This window comes from Bemisia tabaci, chromosome 2, assembly GCF_918797505.1.
Source record: "Bemisia tabaci chromosome 2, PGI_BMITA_v3".
In the NCBI taxonomy this organism is placed as follows: Eukaryota; Metazoa; Arthropoda; class Insecta; order Hemiptera; family Aleyrodidae; genus Bemisia; species Bemisia tabaci.
The window spans coordinates 21,827,685-21,843,227 of record NC_092794.1 but is presented as its reverse complement, the minus strand read 5'-3'; the positions used below and the strand labels follow the sequence as shown (position 1 = coordinate 21,843,227).

The window sequence follows — 15,543 nt, the reverse complement described above, 5'->3', positions numbered from 1 at the left end:
GTGAATACAATGAAGATAGTGATGATTCGGAGAATTTTCACTTTCTAGAAAACACTGTTAGCCTGATTGTTGATAAAAAAAAAGACTTCACGGATTCCAGACAGGTGTAATTACATTGAACCAGCTGGACAGTGGAGATTTATCTCTCATAATCCATCAATAGGCATTATATTAGAATTAACAGATTCGATCACGACTATTTTTATAAATATTGCACTTTCACAAGTTCATCTTTCAGAAAATGTGGCCACTTACCAAAGGCTTAGAAACCACTTCAAGCACCCAACTGGCCTGATCACATAAAATGAGGGAGCTCAACAATACAGGTAAAAATGAGAAAATCATTTCGTCGAAGTATAGATCATCAGATTATTCAGACATTTTTCTCGCATCATTATAGTTGCAGAAAATCACATTTCTTGGAGTTAAAAGCTTTCTTTGTCTTCAACAAATTTTCCAAAAGAATATTTCCATCAAGCTTGGATGTAGAACAGAAGACTGAGTAGAAAAAAACTCTCTTGTCTCCTCTGAAATAAGTTTTGACCTATTGCGTTAATTTTTGTGCCAACTGAGGATGTAGAGGTAAATTTGAATTCAACAATTTTGAGCTCCAAAAGAAGCTCTCTTGACTTGAAGTAGCTTTTCCTCTGAACTACGTTTTTTGAATGGCGAACTTCAAACCGTCATAACTTCAGCTTGGTTTGACATCACTGGCTATTTTTAGTGCCTAAATTTTTGTAAAATACTCCATTAGGTCCTAATTATAACCGATCAATTTTGAGTTGTTCAGTAATAAGGTCCTCTTTTCTATGAGTGGTCATTAATGAGAAAATCACAATTGGTACGATTCATAATTAAAATCTGAAGCATAGCATTGGAAAAGTAAAGGTTGGAAAAGATATGAAGACTTACATGGATTCTTTTGGTTCGTCAAGTCGGAAAACATGAACAGTTTCCGTATTACTTGAACAACAAAGAAAAGATGAATCTGTCGAGAATCCTAGACTTGATATACTAACACACCGCTTGACCCCACGTCGAAATTCATACAACTTGACACTATCCACAATACTGAAGACTCTAATTACAGTTCCTTTTTCACTGGCAGTAGCAATCCGAGTTCCACTGGGGTTGAACGACAATGCAGCAAGAGGGCTGTCATGAGCAGGAATCATCGTTTTTGCATGCTGAAAAAAAAAGACAGATTCATAAGTATAGAACAGAGTTGCAGATATTATTTTTTAAGATTCTTGGAGAGTGATGAGTGTCAAGAATTTGATTTTCACCTGGGTCCAATACCTTGGATAAACCTCAGAAATCAGCGTTTTTCGGCGGTGATTTTTGGTCTGATTTTCTTCTACTTAAATCCATTTTAAAGAGTTAGATATTTCTTTGTTAGACAGGCTGCCTCAATCAATACACATTGTTGTACTCACATTGAATAGATAATTGCAGGATAGGAGTAGGGTGCAAAAAGTTTAGAGATATAAGTAAATGAAAGTAAATAGGATGGTAAAAGTTAAAAGTATGACTTTGAATATTAACATTAAACTGAGCATTCAAAAGGTTCGATACTTTCTCAACATTTTTAACAGATCCACCTTAAAGAAAAAAAAATTCTTGAATTCAATAAGTATCACTCTGGGCATATGAAACATTTCACCCAGCCACCAAGATGCAAACAGAATCAGATGCAACATTTTTAAACAGTAACCTCTAACCTGTGATATATCCTTGGAATGAGCTCTATCACGCAAAAACCTCAAAAAAAGAGGGGTTTTCACAGGTCTCATAGGAGGTAGAGTGTTGTCTGCCTTCACATTTTCTAATGAAGCCTTATTACTGCCCTACATTACGAACAATGGAGAATTTGCAAGGGTCTGAAATTTGATGAATTTCCTGTTTAAGTGGAATCCTCTGAGTGAACTGAACACGAAGATACCCTTGATTCATAAATTGAGCAATTATTAGAGGAGATATGACAAAATAACCGATTCTGCTAAAATACATGTGTTTAAATGGGAAATGCCGCCAGATGACGTCACAAGGCGGCACATTTTCTCACTTTTAAATCAATTTTTCTCCAATTTCCCATGTCAGAAAAAAATTATGAAAAATACTGCGAACTCAGCTCATTAGGCACTTTCAGATGAAGCAATAAAAAAATTGCGTGCAAATTCTCCATTCTTGGGAAAGCACGACGTTCAGCAGTTCTCAGAAAAAAAAGGCAGCAAATTTATTCAGCAGAATGCTATCACTTCCAATTCATAGAGTGAGAAAAATTTCACTGTGTTCACAATTCAGTTAGCCTTCACATTTTTTTAAAATTACCAAACTGCAATGGGCTGTTCGCACGATTGAACAATTATTGCCCTCCTGGAAAACATTACACTTGCGCTCATCTTTCCCAATAAAGACAAACAGTTTTCTAAGTCATTATATCATGAAAAACGTTATGATCTAATTTTTACCAGGTAAATTTTTATAAAGCCATCTTGTTGGATACTTAGAACCCAACTGACTTCTGTCCAACAAGGTAATTTTATGGAAACTCTTAATGCTTGCATCATTTGGACGAAACATTCATTTTCACTCTAACATATGGACAAGTGAGAGGAAAGAAAATATTTTAAACTCACCAAATTAAATGCATCGAATATTTGAACTTCCCCTATCGTATTAGATCCAGGGTATGCCAGATAACAATTGTCCGAGTTAATTGACAGCGTGCATAAACCAGTCGGGTTTGGAGGCGTGTCTCGAATTGTGTGAAGCACTTTCATGTCACGAATATTGTGAATGTAAAGAGATTCTTCTAGACAAACTACTAATCTCTGGAAAAATAGAAGGTTAAATTACAGAGAATATTTTAAAGAGAAATCACAGTTTATGAATTGTTTAAATATGAAACATTTTCATACTATGATCGAAATAATTGAACAATATTCAAAAAGAGAAGACATTTATTATTTTTAAATACATCTTTATTTTTAATGTAACTCTGGTCACAAAGAATAGAGAAAATAGTTTCACATCCATGGAGAATTAATTTGAATCAATATTATGATGTAAGAGGAATGACAGATTCCTTTCATTTTACAATAGAAGTTTCATTCTTCTTGTTTTGATTTAATTTTCACTACCCAAACGCCCAGCAGTGTTGCAGCCGGAGACATCCCCAGGGATGGGCAGTATCTGTGCAGATATGCAGACGTGAGTTTGGTTGAGTTGGTCGGCTCGACTACAGCCCCCAATCACCCCTGTTCCAAAATCTCCTGATCAGAGCACTCCTCTTACTTTTTAGAGCCAAACTAACATATGATAGCTTAATATCCCAGACAATCACCTAGATGAAACCCTCTCTTGATGTATTTCTTTTATATCCTGATTGTAATTCAATTTTTTTTCCATGAAGGTAGTACAAAATAGGTGGGAGATGCACAGGTATTAAGCTGTTATATCTTTGAGAAGATTCGCCACTTTTTCTCATGGTCACAAAAAAAAAAAAAAAAAAAAACCATTTTCACTGATACTTCTGCATCATTAATTTCCTTCCTGCAGATGGTTGTGAGTACTTGGTGTTGTCTTTAACAGTATATCCAAAAAAAGGTAATTTTTTTCATAATAAGTTTCCTTCCCTTCGTAATGAGAGTCTCTGTTTTACAGAACAAGGCATTGATGGCTGTAATTCAGCAGCAGACTGGCATCAAAACAGTAACCGAGAATACTGGGCCATCATTGCTTCAATCAGCTCATTTTAGTTGTTGTTTTGCAGGGTGAAGGGGACAAACCGGTCCAAAATCGCCCTAAATATTGACCGGCTTACTAGGATTTTTCCCAATATTACCATCTCTCCATCCGATCCTGCCGTAATATGATGATATACATATTAACACCTTTACTTCCTTTCATTTTATTTTATTTGTAGAAATATTATTTGACTTAAAATACTTACTGCTCGATTTAATTTGATTGCAAGGATAGTATTGGAGTAACTGTAGTAACATATTTCTGTGCCTTTTTTGAAATGACAGACTCTCAACTTCCTGGGAGCTGACAAACTAACCAATGCAACAAGGCTGCTGCTGAAAAGTCTTTCAATGATGCATGTGTCTCCTGTGTCTGAAAAATAGAAAGAATTGTTGATAAAATAGTAATGAGCTGTGCAGGTAAGGTTTTCTAATTGTGAATGCTTACAATTAGTAGCATGTAAAACACTTCCTAAATCTTAACTCAACAAAGAAGTGAGAAATAGTACTAAAATTACTTAGAAGCAAATTGTGTACCTACTAATTTTTTTCTTTCGCTAGTCTAAAGGTAGGTTTCCTTTACTCTGAAGTGTTTGGACTAGGAATAATTTGAAGCTTTAATTAGCAATATTTTTGATCAGTATTCTCTCACATAATATTAATGCAAAGCACTAAGTTGTGCTAGAAGGATTATTGTTCAGATCTGGGCTCTACAACAGATACGAAAATGGTAGGTAAAGAAACTTTAACTGAAAATAGTGTAGGTTTTTGGATAAGGGTATCTTATTATTGTTTGTAATCTTGAGTGCCTGAGACAAAACATAATAAGATACTTCCAAGTAAAACGGTTTCATCACTTTATCAGATTGTGTTGTATTGAAATTCGGACATACTTTTTGTGTTTGGTCCGAATTAGTTTTTCTACTCTGATATTCAGTTCAGAAAGGTTCTCCTTTTAACCTATGTTTTACTTTTTAACAAATATATGCTTAGCTGCTGCATTTAGCAAAGACCCAAGTGATGGACTGAGAAAGTTCCAAAATTATCATGGTTGACTGAAATCTGAAAGAAATTATCAGGACGAAACACATAAAAAGTAGGTCTCAACTTTGAAGATACTTACCATTTTCATAAATTTGTTCTAAGGTGTCCACAGAGTTGAGAGAGAAAAGTTTGTACCCTGTTTTTGTGCCCACAGCTAATGACCTGAAACAAAAACGAAATTTTTCTTACTTTCTTCCTCAGTTACTGGGTATAGGTGAAAATAATACCGCAAAGGAGAGGTGAAAAAACTATATGGATGAAAATCATTTCTACCATTTGCGTTCATGGATGCCAAAAACTTAATTAATTATTGTACATTTTCAAAAGTGGCGATCGAAAATAATTCGGACTTCCATCACCGGAATTTGTACTGAGAAAATTGATGGAGTATGAACTGACTCATACGAAAGATAACGATGTAAGTATACGATGCAGAAAGATTCTAACAGTTGCGGGGTGGTTCCATAATGTAAAATAGGTTGTTGGGAGTAGAAATTCGGGTTGTCCCAACTTCCGGTCCACCCCCTCTAAAATTTTACCCAATTCATATTTTGAAATGAAACTTTGGGGAGTCACGGAACAATGTGAGCTACTTTTGAGGCCCCCCAAAATGTTTAGGGGTCCCCTGCAGGGGAGGCTGCAGGCCCTAACTTTTTATTCAAACGGTAACCCCTCTTTTTATGATAGGTAGGTACTTCAATCGAGAGAGTACTTGTACATGTATTTTTATTTACGTTACATTAATTGAATTATGTTAATATTATATATTTTTTTTTATCTTTCGCAGAAAGATATTCAAAACTTTCGGTAAACAATTATTTTACACGGAAGAATTTGGTAACATTCGGATGCTTATGGGGCGTTTGACTTAAAGGGCCGTTCATAAAATACGTAACACTTTAGGGGAGACGGGGGAGGGGCGGTTGAGGAGAGAGTTGTGCCATTCTGTTCTTACGTGTTACAGGATAGGGACCTACGTCACAAAAGCGTTACGTGGGAGGGGGGGGGGGGGGTCGATAAATTTGAAATTTAGCGTTACGTATTTCATAAACAATGAACGGCCCCATAGCACGGCATACAATGGCCCGAAGATAGACTCACAGGTTTCGACGTCATTTACGACGCGACCCGACGAAACGCTCTCTCACACACGTATTTTATTTATCCATCCTTTATCACAACTAATCGTGCGAAAAACCGCTATGCCGCGCGCGCTTCTGCTATCCACACAGCTTCGTTTCGTGGCCTTCAAATCAGCTGCTATGATGCACTACGACTGACTCCAAGAACGCCTCAAGGCATTTGAGCGAATGGCACATACATATGAAACCCGCGGAAACTCTTGCAAAAAAAGATTGCCCGAATGAGAAAAAAGGATTCAGAATGAATTGCATAATGTGCTGGATCGCCGCGCAATGGATCGAGTCAAGGGAAACAAAAGTTGGAAACTGTAAAAGCTCACAACTCCGTTCATGCAAATCGAGGTTTCAAACGTGGTTCCGTTGGTTTCCTCGAAAAATTTTCAACTAGGAGTGCCCCTTAAAATTTTAAATGTGACGAATTAAACATCAAAATTTGCAGTTTTAGCAAACAATTTCAATGAGTTCGACCTTTTTAGTTGACTCGATCCACTGTGCGCAGGTGGACGGTGTATATTCCGTCAGGCGCAGTACGTGTAAGCAATTTAAACAATGGAACGTATAATATGTAACGGTGTAGCGTTTGAAGTATATCTACGGTGTTGAAGGCGCTATATCGGGTGCGCGCGGATGCGTCGCGGCACTTCTTGCTGAAAACTCTGAAAGCGCTTTGACGAAAATATATAAGTAATTACTGCTCGCACACCGATTTTAGTGCAAGTAACTGTGTATCTAAATGTGTCCCGAACTATACGTAACAAGTTCACGACTCTCGAAGTTAACAAGACTCTTATTGGCATTTTTGAACTTTACAAAGCGTTGCTTTCCTCACGAAATGGAGTGGGAGCAGCACTATTTTACCACCTTGCTGTTTAGTAACTGGAGTACAGGTGCGATCAGTGTTTTCCTTGAGCGTGTTCAACCCGCCCCACCGAGGAGTTGAAACAGCTGTATATTGTGTCTAAACCCAACCATGTAGGTACATGCATTCTTCCATTGTTCAACGCTCAGTGCATTATTCAAATGCCGAGTTCGTCTTTCGGAAAGCAGCTCAGTTTGTTGATGTCGCGTTACAAATCTGTGCGACAGGAGTGTCCAAACAGTTGACCGAAATAGACGTCACGCCCCAGGGAAACACTAATTGCACCCCGTTCCCTATCGCGAAAGCCGGAGGCAGATCTCAGATTTCGCCCGTAAAATCAAGCGCATGCAACCCGGCCCGCCGCGGAGTTAAAATAGTTGCATGTTAGGTCCGAACCCAACTTCATTGTTTTACACTCCGTGCGTTATTCAAATGCAGAGTTTATCTTTCGGGATGGCTGGTTTAAATCGCGTTATTTTGTTTATATGAGTTTTTTTCTGTTAACTGAGGAGCCTAGTGGAAGTTATACGGGATATTCTCGGATAATTCCGATTCCAAAGGGGATAATGGAAAATGAAAAAATGAATTTTAAACTGAAATTTTGTTACTTGAATTAATTTTCTGATGGGAAGAAAGACTGGGGAAATACTGATTCCGCTTTACACGGATACAACGAGAGCTTCAGTTGTATAGTTTCCTTTATTGGAAAATGAAGTCCAATTGGACTGCATTTTGCAATTTGGAACTATAAATTCTGGCTCTTCTGAAAAAGCACTTATGTGCATAGGGAAACTAATGGCACATACGTTGTTTTTAAACCGGGCTAGAATTTATAGTTCCAAATTGCAAAATGTAGCCCAAATGTTCAATCCTCTTTTCATAATCATGACATGGTGCTTTCAACTTTTTTTTGTTTGTTGCAAAATCGCATTTCTCCAAACTCTATAGATGTTTCTCATCAGGCTGGCAGTGACACAAATCTTCAAGGGTTGGGCCGCGGAGCGACCAAGAGGCGGACTCTCTGGTATTATTTAATTACGTATATTACGTATACAAGATTATAAAACAGTGCCTTAGGGGAAAAAATTGACGGAATGTTTTTTACTTCTAGTTTGTTTCAGGATTTCGTATTTATTTGGTTTATTTCAATTGTTTTGCTATTTTTTTTTCTCTTTCTTTCAGTAATATACACAGCCACCTGGAGGGTTCAAAGCGCCTACCAGGGGGTCGGCGGTGCCGGCGTAGTGGTCAGAGAAAAAAAAAAACACCAACAGAGCAAGCTGGTCAAAATAAAGGTCAAGATGAAGGTAGCGAGAGGGGAAAAAAATCAAAGTAAAAGAAATCGGTTATTCAACTGAGAATACATGGTGATCAACGATTTTTGCTATGCAGCTATTAGCTCGGAGACAGCGACGCGACGACGCGACGCGCGGCGAGGCTGCTCTCCGATTGGTTAAATGACACACACTGGCGAGCAGTTGTCGGATTGTCCGATGACAAAGTCTACTGAAGATCGCAATAGCGGGACTAAGAACTAAAATAACATAAATACAAAGTAATTTCTTCAACGTTCAATTAAAGTCCACACGACCGTCGGGTAGGTGAATGCGCGGATACCCTGAGCCTTTTTCGGACGAATCTTAATCTAGTTGAAATTTAGCTTTAAAAAATTCCAAAACTTATTGCAGTTCTTATTTAAAAATTTGTTTGACTGCATCGAAAAAATTAAAGGAAATAAAACTTGAGGGTCTGAGGGGGATCTGTGTCCTATACCACCTTCAAAAAAACCAAAGAACATGTTCAATGATAATGGGGAAATCAGCTAAAACTGGAGAGATGACCACAGACCTTTGACGATTTTAACATTTGCCTCTCTACGTTTTAATTTTGTGTCTTTCAAACTGAATTTCTAAAGTAACACCAAGTAGAAGTCACGATTAAAAATTCTTCCATTTGAATGGGCTTTACAATGGTGAAAAAATTACGCTCAATACTGATGAGGTGATGGAATACATCCTCCATTGATGAGTACCTAACCTACGTTAACACCTTATATCGTCTACAATTGGACTACAGTTTGCAATTTGGACCTATAAATTCCGGCCCAGTTTTAAAACAACGTATGTGCCATTAGTTTTCCTATGCACATAAGTGTTTTTTCAGATGAGCCAGAATTTATAGGTCCAACTTGCAAAACGCAGTCCAATTGGTCGTAAACCGAATCCACGATGAAACATTAAAATAGAAATCGAAGTCTCGAGGAGTTATAGAATAATGCTTAGAAATTTTTCGCACTGGGCTGATAAGTTTCTTTAATTGCGTTTATATTTTTTTAAATTTTGTATACATACAGAGATTGGCGATAAACACACAATAGCGACTGCTTAAAGCCCCTCCCCCACAAAAAAAAGAAAAAAAAAAACCGCAAGATACCAACCATTTTTTCTCTGATCAATTGACTTGAGACGTTTTGGCTGCGTTTTTCTATAAGTTGAACTGTATTGGGCTGAGCGACTTGTCGAGAAAAATGACTATACTGGCGCCACCCACGCACCGCGCGCTGGAGCGACTGAGAGAGAAAAACTAGTTAATCTCAAAAAGTTGCTTTCGACAGTTGCCCTGACACAAATGACCGCGTGACATAGAATTGTGTTTTGATGGTTGCAATTCGACAAAACCCTGTCCAAACACCGAAGTCACCATATTTCGTGCGTTCGCGGATTTCCGGATACGGGATATACAGCCTTCTGATGACTGAACTACATTTGGATGTATTTATGCCAAAAGGAACTATGTTGCACACAATCACAGTTCCTTTTAGCGTAAATACGTCCATTTTGCGATAAGAAACATCTATTTTTGCGCATCATATTAACGAGCGATTCGACCAAAATTGCTGCTCAGACGTCTTTTTCAGCATTCGAATATCTGCTTTGGTGGAAAAGGGACCTAAGTTCCGAGCCACCTTTCCCCCGCTGGGTATCCTTCCTGATAGAAAGAACAATGAATAAGGGCAAAAACTATAATTTGTCATATTGTCATGGAACCCGCGAACTACTTGGTCATAATACTTCTAAAAATGACAATACTCAGCGGTTTTGGAGGCCAAACCTTAGAAAAAATGTATTCCTTGGCCATTTTTTTCGACACTCCTCATGCGACTGCAGTCAACTCCGGATGGGATGTGGAACATTCACTCTTTGTTCGAACAGGAAAGGAAGGATTGTCAAAGATGTAAAGTTTTTTCATGTTTTCTCGGAACCTTCCTTACGGCGCTTACGCCCTTTTTCAAATAAATCGTTCGATTAGGCAACGCTGCGCAGATGTTGAGCAAAATTTCAGGTGGGAGACGTGCGGCTTGCAGACTGGTTGCTGATTGCTGACTATCACGGTGAATCGGCGCGGCGCATTTCGCGTCAGCAGCAGTGCAAAAGACAAAGAAACGGCTGACGGCCACGATTAGCCGCTTAGGATTGAGACCAGGTGCGATTAGGAAAATTCCTGGCATGTCGGCTTTAGTGCATCGATTCTGCATGTGACCAGCAACAAAGAATAAATAATGGAGAAGGGTCGCTTATACTTAGGGACATTTTCAATTACAAAATTGTGAGCATTGACCAAGTTTAAAAAAAAAAAAAAAAAAAAAAAAAAAAAAAAAAAAAAAAAAAAAAAAAACATTACTGACAGGCCGAAATAATTGCACACCATTGAAAAAGTTACCTAAGGACACTTACTAAGTTACTTAAGTTACTTAGGGATTCAACCACAATGAATAAAAAATGAAAATGCTTTAAAAAAAAAAAAAAAAAAAGCGCGGAGTCTCCAAAAATGGGAAAAAAATCTAAAACACGATAATTGAATCGCATTTAGCGAAAAGGAACCAGTGCGATTGCAAAGTTTTCAAAATCGTGAACTTCTCCTTTTATTTTAAACATATTTAATACTTGTACAGTATTACACAATTACTTTCCTTTAAAATGAACAATTTTTGGTAGGAAGTCAATACTATTTGCTATTCTGGGAATTTTTTAGATAATTATTATGAGGAGGCAAACTTTTTACAACGCTGCAATCGCGCTGGTTTCTTTTTGCTAATGCGATCCAACTTAAAGGCAGAAGTTGTCTATTTCGTTGATAGAGCATTTGGATACAGTAGAAAATGATTCATGTTTCGGCTGGGAAAAAGGATTTCAAGGCTCTGCAGCAAAATTCCCTGACTTTTCGGGGGTTGGGCACTCGACTGTTCCAGTTTTCATGGACTTGTTTTTGGCTTCTGCTTTTTTAAAAAGTTGAAATTATGTCTTCTTCTTTTCTTTGTCTTTGCGCTAGGTACTGGAGTAGGCCATTTATTTAACTTATTCGCTGAAAGACTCAAAAGCGTAGCATTAGAACTGTCATCATCAGTGGAGAAAAGAAATCATGTAATCGTCTACGGCGAGATAAAATACGCAGATACAACTGCCTTACTACGCATTTAATCATTGCGTGTTGATTCACGGAATCCCAGGGAAGTTAATGACGTCATCTTCCGATGGCAGACCGCTTGCCTCGGCCGTCTACATGATAGGTGTACGGCTGAGACGAGTTTCGTAATAGGTAAACGGTATATTCATAATTTTAAAGGTGAAGTTTACGCGCATGAAAAACAGAACAAAGGGGGGGGGGGGAGGTAATAACAAAAAAGGGAAAACAAAATAGGGAAAAAGGGATTGACAAGAATCCACACCATATGTAAACAAACGCCGAGCTATCGAACAAATTGCGCTAAAATACTGGTTTCTTCTCAAACTATGGTAATAAATTGACCCATTACGCCTGGAGGGCATAATTTAGCTCTACCCCCCCCCCCCCCCCCCGATAGGTTTCGTAAGCCTGAAATAATGCTGAGAGTATATTGCTTTGATCAGTCAAATAGAACGCTTCGCGCACTTGCAACTTTAATTTCGTTTTACAAAAGAGATATTTGGGGGAATAAACAGCTGAAGTTGTGCTTACGGATCAAAGACATAAAGACGGAGCACTAAAAGCAAAAAATGAAGCTTCTAGAGCTTCTTTTCAATCACCTCTACTATTGGCTAGAGGATTGGCGGCGAAATCGGGACAAGTTTGAATTCAAATGTAGGGCGGGAACTAATAAATAAAATTGCGGAAACAAAGTATTTTAGGTTGATTTTTGCCCAAATTCAGGTACACACTCATATTTTTTTAACTTTAGGTTAGTTTCAGTCCGTCGTCGACCGATTAATTTCATTTGGGAGTAACGTTGATCTAGAACTGTAACGGCCTGTTTGAACCTGCAGAACCACCACGAGCAGAAGAAAAACTAACTTTATGTGAGATTACTGCCTGTTACCGAGCAAAAGTAGGTGTATTATATTAGGACGCAGACCGAACTTTCTTAGTATATTCGTTTTAGGAATTTAAAATACGTTTCAAAGAAGAAATGTGCAAAAATCAAGAGGACAAGTTCAAATCAAATTTCCGTTTGCCGCCATGGATTCCCGCGCTCATTTACACACTCACACAAGCGCGCAGCGCCGAACCTAGCTTCACTTTTTCCCCGTGCTTTTAGATACGAGCGCTCCGTCTTTATGTCTTTGTTACGGATGCTATGGATTGTTTTTTGCTGCCTAATATTTACGGGGAAACCAGCATTTTAGCAAAACTTGATCAATATCTTGACTTTTGCTTACACCTGCTGTAGAATCACCTTAAATAGCATTTGAATGAACTCTGCAACCTTGACAACTACGACACAATTGTAAAAATATTCACTCACTGAGTGGCAAACACTTCGGATGGCATGTCGGAGAAAACACGGCAACAAAACCATCTAGTGCGATACACACACACACACCAAAAAAAACATCGTTCCAACGTAAATATGGTTCGCGTCATAATATTGTCGTGCTGAGGAAAAACAACGTATACGCATTACATTTGAACGTTGCTAAATTTTCTGAAAAATCAGTTACGAGTATTTTCCTTGGAGATTTTCAGAGAATTTAACTCGCAAATATTACTGGTGTAGTAAGAAATTACACGGAGATATACTAATAGCTGTGCTTCAAAATAATGATTTTCAGAAGAAAATATGGCAACGTTCGAATGCTTATATGACGTTTTACCGTATAGCACAGCGGAGTGCGGAGCTCGCATCGGGATGCGCGCAGTACGATGCGATATTCACGTTGCCGAGTCGACAAAAAATTTTACTATATTTTTATGCTTCGAACAAAATATGGTGGGCAATTCGTCCTTCCTCGAACGCAGAGACGTAACTCAATATCGATACTGCAAAATTTCTACTCGCAAATTACATTTATACTGACAAAGAGTTGGTCATTCCTGCCTGATAATTTCACTCATTAAAAGAGAATTAATAGCATAAAAGCAGGGCCGGATTAAGGGGGTGGCCAAATGGGCCGCAGCCCATGGCGGCAAATCTATAGGGGGCGGCAAATTTTGCAATTTTTTTAAATGTAGGTATAAAAAAAATCGGATTAAGAAAAAAAAAATTACTGACGAGAAAAGGCGACAAAATCTCTCATTTCCTGAGAGTATAGTAATTTCTAATTTTGTCGTCTTTCAGTGATACAAGAGACAGCACCTTCAATTAGTCGAGTTAAGAGAGAAACCAAACACGCAATTCGGCCTGGAACGGCACGACTTAGAGAGAAATGATGACGAGGACTTCAGATGAAAAGGAGAAGCCCTCGGCGCGGCGGTCGGCATGTAACACATATTAGCGCCTACAAGACTGCACGAATACTTCACGCATTGCGCCAAACACGGTGCGGTCTGCGCGGCGCGGCGGCGGAAGTTAAAATCATTAATCCACATTTATGTTTGTTCTTTCATAATTTTTTCGTTCATTTCTTATGAATGGAGGGCCTTGTCCACCCGGAGATAGGTTTACGAAACTTAACTTTCGCGCTAAGTTCCGTGAACTTTTGCTAGTAATGTTGCCAGGGCTTTCCCAAAAAATGTGTTCAACGCGAGTAAACGCGTCTCATGCACCCTTCCCCCGCTGGCACGTTCAATAGATGGTTTTCATTAATGTTTCAAAACGAATGAGAAGGGGGCGGCAAAATACAGGCGGCCCATGGGCGGCAAGTAGGTAAATCCGGCCCTGCATATGAGTGAAGTTAACGCATTTTTCGCGGATTCAATAGCTAGGGTTGCCACAGAATTTATAAAATGAAATTCCCTGACATTCCCCTGATTTCCCTGACACATTTTGGTGAAATTCCCTGACATTTAAAGATATGCAAGATGGTTAAAAATACATAGTTACAAATAGTTTATGGGCAAAATTTGTCGTTCGAGACTTCAAAGCCACACTAAAAAGCATATAAGGGTAACTTGATCATTTTTCCTTGACATCCTCCTCGAAATTTCCCGATTTTCCCTGACTTTTTAAAATTCCCTGACGACGGCACCCCTGAACAACTCTTCACGAAGTTTTTTCTGCTGCGAAAAACTTGCTCCATACTTTCCGGGTCGCTACCCTGGCAACACCTAATCTTCCTTTGAAATTTTCCCTGAAATTTCCCGGTTTTTCCTGATTTTGTAAATTCCCTAATTATGGCACCCCTGAATAACTCTTCACGAAGTTTTTTCTGCTGCGAAAAACTTGCCCCATACTTTCCGAGTCGCTGCTACCCTGGCAACACTTAATTTTCCTTTGACATTTTCCCTGAAATTTCCCGGTTTTTCCTGACTTTTTAAAATTCCCTGATTATGGCACCCCTGAATAACTCTTCACGAAGTTTTTTCTGCTGCAAAAAACTTGCCCCATACTTTTCCGGGTCGCTACCCTGGCAACACTTCACGGAAAAAAATAGGGTAGTCGACACAACCGGCAGCTAGTTAAAAACGCGCTAGCTATCGTGCGATAGTTACGATAACTACCGCGGTGGAGGTCACAACTAACCCGGTAGTTACATCAACATCCATGGTTGTTGGAGACACTACCGGGTTGGTTGTGACTTCCACCGCGGTAGTCCTCGTAACTACCGCACGGTAGCTAGCGCATTTTTAACTAGCTGCCGGTTGTGTCGACTACCCTATTTTTTCCGTGTTCCGCACCCGGGTGTGACTGACCCGTCTCCTTGGTTTTTGGCCTCAACCGGCAACGCGGGATAAGAATGAGATAATTTATGCGCCAAGCTCAGCTCGGCGTTGCTGTGAGGACAAGAAAATCTCTGGATTTGACGGATGGAGCGCGGCCCTCGACGAGAGATCTGGCGACCCCGGCTGGATCAGACGCGTAGTGGCGCTAAGGCTGAGGATGGCTGAGGCCGAGGCGCGAAGGTTCAAAGGGAAGGCTAATGAATGGAGCCAATAGCTTGATACTTTCACTTTTTTTCAAACTCAATCTTCACATCCGAACTGATCCGCGCCCGGGCTCCCACAGCGGCACCGAGGCCCATTTTGATGGCCTCCTTTAGATCGCGTCGAATTGGACGGACTCTTAAAATTTATCAATGACCTTTCCGACCCAAAGGATGGATGCCGTTAAGGGCCGAAATCAGCCCAGAGAGAAGAAACTCTCCACTAGTATCTTGGCAGTATGGTAGACATGGGCGTAGCTAGGGGGGTCCTGGGGGGGGGGGGGGCCTGCCCCCCCAGAAATCTCGTGCCCCCCCCCGAAATCTCGTGCCCCCCCCCCCCCAGAAAAACGGGATCCTCCATTCCTCACCCCCCGCTCTCTTCACCACGAGAGGTGGTCCCATGCCCCCCCCCC

The 15,543-nt window shown here is 39.6% G+C and overlaps 1 protein-coding gene across 3 annotated transcripts in view; it reads right to left on the bottom strand.

The window, feature by feature from the left end:
- Atg18a (Autophagy-related 18a) overlaps positions 1 to 15,543 on the bottom strand; it is a 42,804-nt gene that overhangs the window by 14,691 nt on the left and 12,570 nt on the right. For all 3 annotated transcript variants that reach the window (XM_019060835.2, XM_072296925.1, XM_019060836.2), the window contains exons 2-5: positions 4,873 to 4,955; positions 3,956 to 4,122; positions 2,640 to 2,834; positions 913 to 1,187 (exon numbers count right to left, since the gene is read on the bottom strand). In XM_019060835.2, coding sequence (XP_018916380.1) covers positions 913 to 1,187; positions 2,640 to 2,834; positions 3,956 to 4,122; positions 4,873 to 4,955 — 720 coding nt within the window. The remainder of the gene's footprint in view (positions 1 to 912; positions 1,188 to 2,639; positions 2,835 to 3,955; positions 4,123 to 4,872; positions 4,956 to 15,543) is intronic.